This window comes from Diabrotica virgifera, chromosome 6 (genome assembly GCF_917563875.1).
Source record: "Diabrotica virgifera virgifera chromosome 6, PGI_DIABVI_V3a".
Taxonomy (NCBI): domain Eukaryota; kingdom Metazoa; phylum Arthropoda; class Insecta; order Coleoptera; family Chrysomelidae; genus Diabrotica; species Diabrotica virgifera.
The window spans coordinates 226,948,877-226,956,721 of record NC_065448.1 but is presented as its reverse complement, the minus strand read 5'-3'; the positions used below and the strand labels follow the sequence as shown (position 1 = coordinate 226,956,721).

The 7,845-nt window shown below is 33.1% G+C and overlaps 1 protein-coding gene across 1 annotated transcript; it reads right to left on the bottom strand.

Moving 5' to 3' along the window:
• Window positions 1-5,586: 5,586 nt before the first annotated feature.
• LOC126885905 (testis-specific serine/threonine-protein kinase 3-like) lies at window positions 5,587-6,913 on the bottom strand. The gene has a single exon (XM_050652700.1). The coding sequence runs from the start codon at window positions 6,809-6,811 to the stop codon at window positions 5,654-5,656; it is 1,158 nt and encodes a 385-aa protein (XP_050508657.1). The 5' UTR covers window positions 6,812-6,913; the 3' UTR covers window positions 5,587-5,653.
• Window positions 6,914-7,845: the final 932 nt, after the last annotated feature.

Here is a 7,845-nt window from a genome sequence, read left to right as displayed (position 1 = left end):
GTGAAGACACCAATTTAGACGATCAATCTTGTACTGCCTGGATAACTCAGGAACCCATAACTGTCTCCTGCTGTATACTTCTTGGCATGGACTCTTCTTCTTATCGTTTCAACTGAAACAGTTACAACTGTAGCTTCAAAAATCTGCCTTTGGAGCTGCAGGTGAGAAATGGTTGGGTGTCTTCCAGCTGATTGGACAATTAAACGATCGTGGCGAGCCGTTATTACTTTTTGGCGACTTTCCCTTCTTTATTTTTGAGTTTTCCTATTTCCTTTTACCTAGCATAGGTTTTAGACAGAACGCCCTATGTTACACCTAGTTCTGCAGCTATGTCCCTCTGAGAACATTACTTGCTTCACAAGACCAATAGTGTTTTCCCGTTGAAGGTTCTATAACTCCACATGAGGCATATTTTAGTTTTTGGACGCAAAAGTTAGTTTATTTATTTTCGTTCAATTTGCAACTCAAGCAAATAACTAGGGAGCGGATTTATATGCGAGCAATTTTGATGAAATATGCGCATACATATGCAGTAAAAACATACGAAATATGCGCAAGATATGCAGAATAATTTCAAAAAATTCGCATTTTCAGAAATCACATATTTATCTACAATGAAATAAATGTATCGATTTTCCACTATCTTCTTGATTTTTTTATGGTATCGTTGTAAATTTGAGGTACGTATTTTTTTTTCAATGTAATTACATCGGGAACACTTTTCTTGTAATATGTTTCCAAAAAACTTTTAAACATGGGTTTTTACAGTTTTTTCAAAGGTATGTTTGCACAAACCATCGCCTCACATAATTCCAAATTAAATTTATATTTAAATTTTTTATTTTATATTAAATATATATTTATTTATATTTTTTATATTAAAATTTATATTTAAATTTATATTGTTCATTGGATGAAGTCATCAACGATTGTATACTGTCCATGGGTAACTGATCAACTTTCGATTCGCTCATTTTCTTGCATTTTGACTTATGTAGTTCTGTCCCGACGTGTTCTTAACCGAAAATTTTCGCTGAGATGGGGTCTACGAAAAATATCATATACGAAAGAGTTGGCTTTCACCTTTCTCTTTGTGAAGACAGATAAATCAACTCAACCACCCACATGCTTGTGGTATAGTCATATGGTGCCTTGAGGTTTACCTTTTAAATTTCACCCATCGCCAGGGTTTAATAAATAATATGCCAATGTAAGACCTTTGGTCGGAATTTTAAGGGTTTTAACCCATGTATTTTTGGTGGCTGAGCATGTAGAGCTTGCTTAGAACACTGATGATGCTCTCTTTAGATCGAAAACGTTCTGTATGTTAATGCAGCCCTTTATTGGAGTTTTCAAACTAATATGCCTTTTACACAGAAGATTTTTTTCTTCAATTTTTGTAATTAATGGTATACAGCCAGCTACAGGAAAATTTTTCCTTATGGATACTTTTTCAAACTGTTTAAACTACTTAAAATGTTGAGGATTCAGCGAAAGATTATTTACTAAAGAAAACAGAGGAAGAAAGCAATCTTAAAACTCACCATTTTACTACATGCTTTGCAAAATAATTTTCCATTGGTGCAAAGAAGCTGGGGATAGGTTCTGATCTGGGAATAAACCTGGCTAGAATCTTTCGGCATATTGTACTGTTCACAAACAGAAGTACTTTTACACAAAAACTAAACATTCCCATTGACCGACTAAATGTGACTAATTTTACTGATTTACGGGATCTTATTTAAATTTCCATTAGAGAATCGTAAAACGATGTTTAGAGATGTAAATATTCTTTTAAAAATTGTGTAATTAACATCATACAATCATTTTATGACGGCGTACTATACGCACTTTGTGGGTGAAGATCGGGTGTTTTCTAAGAAAAACCGAAAAGGTAGTAAATGAGCCGACTTCAGGTAGTTCTCGAAAAGATATGACAGCATTTGCGGGGGAATATTTTGTGTCGAATTAAAAATTTTTTGAATTTTTTCGTTTTGGACAAAAAAGTTTTTAAATAGACACATAATATGCAAGTTTTTTTAAAAATATGCAAAATTCGGTAAAGTTTTCAAATATGCGAAATATGCAGGCAATATGCATTTAGCATAAAATCCGCTCCCTACAAATAACCTATACCGTACCGAGCTGTACTATCCGATTTTCTTATATATTTGTTTATTTTCAATAAAAACCTTTATTCTTCGCAACAATAACAAGTTTTTTCAAAAGAAATAAATATTACTTTGAAATACATGGTGATTCCATATAAGTTTGGGTGTGTACATATATTTATGACAAGTTTGTCGTTGCACAAAATATAAACGTAACAACTTTTCTGGTGATTGCTTTCTCATAACGACTATAACAAACCCGACACCTTTCGCGATTTCCTACTCTACGAAATTGTTCTAACATTCAATTTTATTCGATTTCCTCGGACTTCAATTCTACATCATTAAATTTAGCAGTTTTACGGATTAGATATTTGAAACCCGCTTGAAATTCGCTTCCTTTTGCGAAAACAGCAACCCTCATCGATTCTCGGTTTGGCTTTGTCATTGTCCCCCAGGAACATGGGAACTATCTTTAAAACCGCTGACGTTACGATTGAAATCGATGTTTTAATTGAGAATCGGTGCATGTTCAACTGCATGCGGTAAAATAATTTTTTTAATCATTTTTATTTAGCGTGGCACCTAGAAATGGTTTTAAATATTTTATTGCTGGTTTTACCAACGACCAATAATAATTAATAGTAGTCTATTCCATAAATAAAGCTATAAGACCAATAACTAACACATATAAGTACGTTTAATCAACGTTATATAAGACTTATACAGGGTGCCCAGAAACCCTATTGACAAACGAAGACAGGAGATTTCTCAGATAATTTTAAGACAATTTAACCCAATTCATCTAGTCCGAAAATGCATCCTAAAGAAGCTAGACTATTTGAAGATGGCGTCTGATAATTAGTTTTTCTTAAATATCCCCAGAACGCTTCTATTTAGAAAAACTAAAATTAGTACACATATTTATCTTCCAGAGATAAATCGATTTCATGAATTGCAAATTTCTAGTATCGGTCATACGCGTCCGGGTAGGGCAGCATTTATAACAATATTATCGCATAACTTTTTGTTTTTAATTTTAAAGCATTTGGGATTCTGGATTATTAAAACGTAAGGTATTATAGTACTAAAAGATACTCTTACTTTAAGTCGATAGGATACACCATGTTCTAGAAAAATTGATTCGAAAATTTTTCGTTTTTTGAATATCAAAAAAAATAAAAAAAAAACTATTTAGATAAACGAAAACTGGTACGTTTATTTATATTCCAGAGATGAATCGATTTCATTAATTTCGAATTTCTAGTACCGGTCATATGAGTCCGTTTTGGGTAGGTCCATATATTTTATCACATAACTTTTTTGTTTTTAATTTTTAAGAATTTTTGACACACTTTTGATTATTAAATTTTGAAATATTCTAGTACTAAAAGTTAATCTTGCTTTAAGTTGGTAAAATACACCGTTTTTTTTGAAAAATTTTTCAATTTTTTTTCAAATTCCGGAAACAAAAAATTTTCAAAATGATTTTTCTAGAAAACGGTGTGTCCTACCGACTTAAAGCAAGAGTACCTTTTAGTACTAAAATACCTTACATTTTATTAATCCTGTATCAAAAGTGCTTGAAAATTAAAGACAAAAAAGTTATGCGATAAAATAACCGTTGCCTCACCCAAAACGGACGCCTATGACTGGTACTAGAAATTCACAATAGATGGAATCGATTTACCTCTGGAAGATTTATATGTGTACCAATTTTAGTTTGTCTAACTAGAAGTGTTCTGAAGGTATTTAAGAAAAACTAATTACAGGACGCCATCTTCAAAGAACTCTAGCTCCCTTAGGAAGCAATTTGGGACTGGGTGAATTGGGTTAAACTGTCTAAAATTATCTGTGGAATCTCCTGTCTTAGTTTGTCGGTAGAGTTTCTGGACACCCTGTATATGGCTTTTGTCGATTTCGAACGCGCCTTTGACCTCTTATTTCATGCTACTATATGGAAAATTTTACAGCTAAAAAACATCCAGCGAAAAATAATTATCATGATAAAGTCACTGTACACTGAGGCGAAATGCAGCGGACACAATGGGATCAACAGTGACGAATTTAACGTACTTACTTGAGTCAGACAGTGATTCAGACTTCTTTTTAACAATGCTGTATACTATGTTCTCTCAAAATTAGACTCACTTTCCACTGAAGCCAGTAAAATAGGTTTGAATATCAATATTAATAAAACCAAATCAATCATGTGAATAAATGCAAGAAACAACATACTATTTACTACTAACCACATGTATGTATACTAATCTGTAATAACGGATATCAATGGTACATTCATTTTATTCCACCACTTGAAACGTCCTCTTCTCTTCTAAAATGAAATAAAAGTGATTTTGGCTTCTCAGCTTCACCTTATTTCACTGAATGGGATGATCTCCTTTTTTAGTATTCTTATTTCTTCCTCCTCTTCCATCACCTTCTGGTCTGATATAAGAGTTCTAACATAGTATGAGGTAATATTTATTTGTCTCTCTTTGGGGTAGCAATATTTTTTCCGGAGGTTCTTAACACCCATCTGTTTCAACCCTTTTCCAACCGCAACCTTGGTTGGGGATGTTAGAGCAGCCGGAGACTGAAGGTCGTTCAGCAGCTTCGTCTTTGATAAAAATTTGCTTTTGGGGTCTTAAGCCATTAAGGTCTAAGGCAAGCCGCACACCAAAGAAACATGAAACGAAAAACATGAAACATGAAACGTAAATTACGTTTCATGAAAATAAAACGCTGCTAAACAAATCTCAGAGTCTGCCTACCAATGAAACGAGTGTGATTCATGCTCATGACACATTTTTATTTTCGGAGAGTTTCATAAATAGCCGGACGTATATTTGTTTAGCGGTGTTTTATTTCAAAGAAACGTAATTTACGTTTCATGTTTCTTTGATGTGTGATTTGACTTACGCCACTCATGGCTTACTATACTAAGTGGTTAAAAATTGAGGCCATTCTTTCTCAAAAATGTTTCTTCGTTTTTTGATTATAACTTTAAAAGTATTCACTTCTAAGAAAAGCTGCACTAAAATGAAAGTTGCGTAATTAAATTTCCTAATGTTGTTCTGAAGCTATTTTAATGAAACGTTAATAAAAATCATTTTTTAATAATATTGTGGCTTATTTCCCATTCTAAATAGTTAAAATTAAATTTCCTATAATATAAGATTGGTTAAATTTTTTTAAATTGTTACCCTTGTTGCAAAATAGCAATAATTGCGAAAAAAAAACATAAAAAACGAGTATTCGCATTTTACATTTTTTAACCATTTCTGCTACACTTAGGACCTTCATATTTCACCCAAAAAACCTTTATGATATGATAAAACAATAGTGTAAATTTAGTTAAGATCGGTTCAATAGATTTTGCAAAATAAATTTTGCAATCCAGCTTTCGCAAAAAAAATTCATTTTTTCAAAATGTTGCAGGACTCAAAATAAAGCAGTAAAATATATAAACAGGTATACTATACGCTATTTATTTAACACATTTTTATAACATGTACGTTACAAAGTAACTGGATACAAGACTACCGTTTCTTTTTCTTGGACGTTTCTCCAGCTTTTTCTTTATCTGTGGCTCCTTCACCACTCTTTTTTTCTACCACGACATTCTGAACAAAGGGAAAACGTTGAGATTTCAAAAATATGCTCTTATCTTTTTCTAGATCCGTTTGTTTAATTAGTTTCAACGTTGAAGATTTATTGTAATCCTGACTTGTGCTATCTTTGGTAGTTTTTAGTCTTTCGACATATTTGGAGAATTCCTTTCTAGCTTGGTTGAGACATCTCTGTTCATCAGCATTCATTTCCCACAATCTGTTGTCCATTCTTATCCAGTCTGAGTCTACGATTTGGTTAATTTTCCAACGAGAGGTGGGATCAGGGTCTAGCAAACGTTTTGTGATTTGTTTTACTTCTTCGCTAAGAACGTCAACTACTTTGGACCGGAACTTCCATTTTTTCTGCGTTTGTCGATTGATTAAATTTCTGACATTTTTTTCTTCGAAAGGCATCGATTTATTTAACATTGCGTACAGTATGACGCCAAGGGACCAGCAATCGGAAGATTTTGGATAGTATGGGCTGCCTCGAAGTAACTCAGGAGCAGCGTAGTTCAGGGAACCACAGTACGTAGCACTGGTAACATTCTGTCCATCTGCATTTATCACAAATCGAGCGAATCCAAAGTCAGCTATCTTTAGGTTGTTATTAGCAGAAATTAAGCAGTTTTCACATTTTAGATCTCTATGAGCTACTCCCATCTCATGAAGATACTGCACGGCTAAAGCAATCTGCCGAAACCACACTCTAGCTCTATTTTCTGAAGTGGCGCCATTTTTTAACAAATAATCTAGAAGATCCCCTTTTTCTGCTAGTTTCATAAATATATAATATCTTTGTTTTCTTAGAAAGATACTCTGAACATGGATAATATGGGGATGATTGATCAAAGCTAGTATCTCTAACTCTCTTGGTAAAAACTTTTTTACGAAATCCTTAGGGGCTTTCTTTGTATCAATAATCTTACATGCTAGTTTTCTTGGATCTTCCTTTTTCTTTGAGTCATTATATTCGGTAAAGAACACTGGAGCGTAGGAACCTTCTCCTAATTTTTTTAAAATCTTGTAGCCTTTTTGAAATAGAACCAGTTCATCTGAATCTTTAGGTGCGGGACCCTTGCGCATAGTTGCTATTAAGAGTCATGGTGAACTACAGTACTAGAATTTTATATGTTTTATATAGAAGTTTATATTTTGGTTTATACAAATGACATTGTCAAATTTCTTGGTTACTTCAACTCGTCAACGTCAACGAACCTACACAAAAATACTACATTTACTAATTACCTGTAGTATATTTTGTTATTATTGACATCCACTTCAAAATAAATAAACTTAAATTTTATTGATCCGATATAATTAAACAAGAATATGGGACAAGTTAATTTTTTTCAATTAAGATTTACTTATCTTGACGACGACTGTTTAGAGTAGAGTAAGGTCCCGTTTTATGCGGTGGATAAGTTCTTCAGAAAACCGCATATAATGGTTAGGGAGCAAAGTATGCTAAATGTGCAGTCACTCGAGCGCTTTGGGGACCTATTGGGTTGTGAAGAGTAGGTCCTAAAACTAAAAAAAGTTAAGTAAAGTTTTCCATTTTAGTGGGCGCTTGCCATTTTTTAATTTAATTTTCCATTTCTAACAATCGTTTTTTCCGATTATAACGCCATCTGTCCATAATTCAAAAAAATTTTTCGAATAAAAGTTACTTATTTTTACGTAAGGAATCCAAATCTGCAAAAAAATGAGGGCTCCTATTTAAGATTTTAAAGTAACCCCCCACCCCACATCCATGGGGGGTCGTGTTTGGTACCATTGATAGATTTTTCAAAAATATTGAATAAGTGTATTTTACAGTTTTTCGATCTGATGTTCATTTCGCGAAATATCGCGGGATTCGTATTTAAAATATTAAATTTACCCCCCACCCCTCTCCGCGGGAGGACTTGTTTGGTATCATTCGATAGATTTTTAAAAAATATTGGGCACATATTTTTTAGTTTTTCGATCTGTCATTCATTTCGCTAAATACTCGCTTTTTTCTTGTGAAACTTTGGGACTCACTCATTTCCTTACGCCAGGCTCAAATCGTCAGATTTTTGAAATATACACTCTTTTGCATGTACTTAACTTACCTTATCTTAATCTGACAATTTCGA

Coding starts and splice junctions, on each gene's coding strand:
- LOC126885905 (XM_050652700.1), bottom strand. CDS start 6,811: ATGCGCAAGGGTCCCGCACCTAAAGATTCAGATGAACTGGTTCTATTT.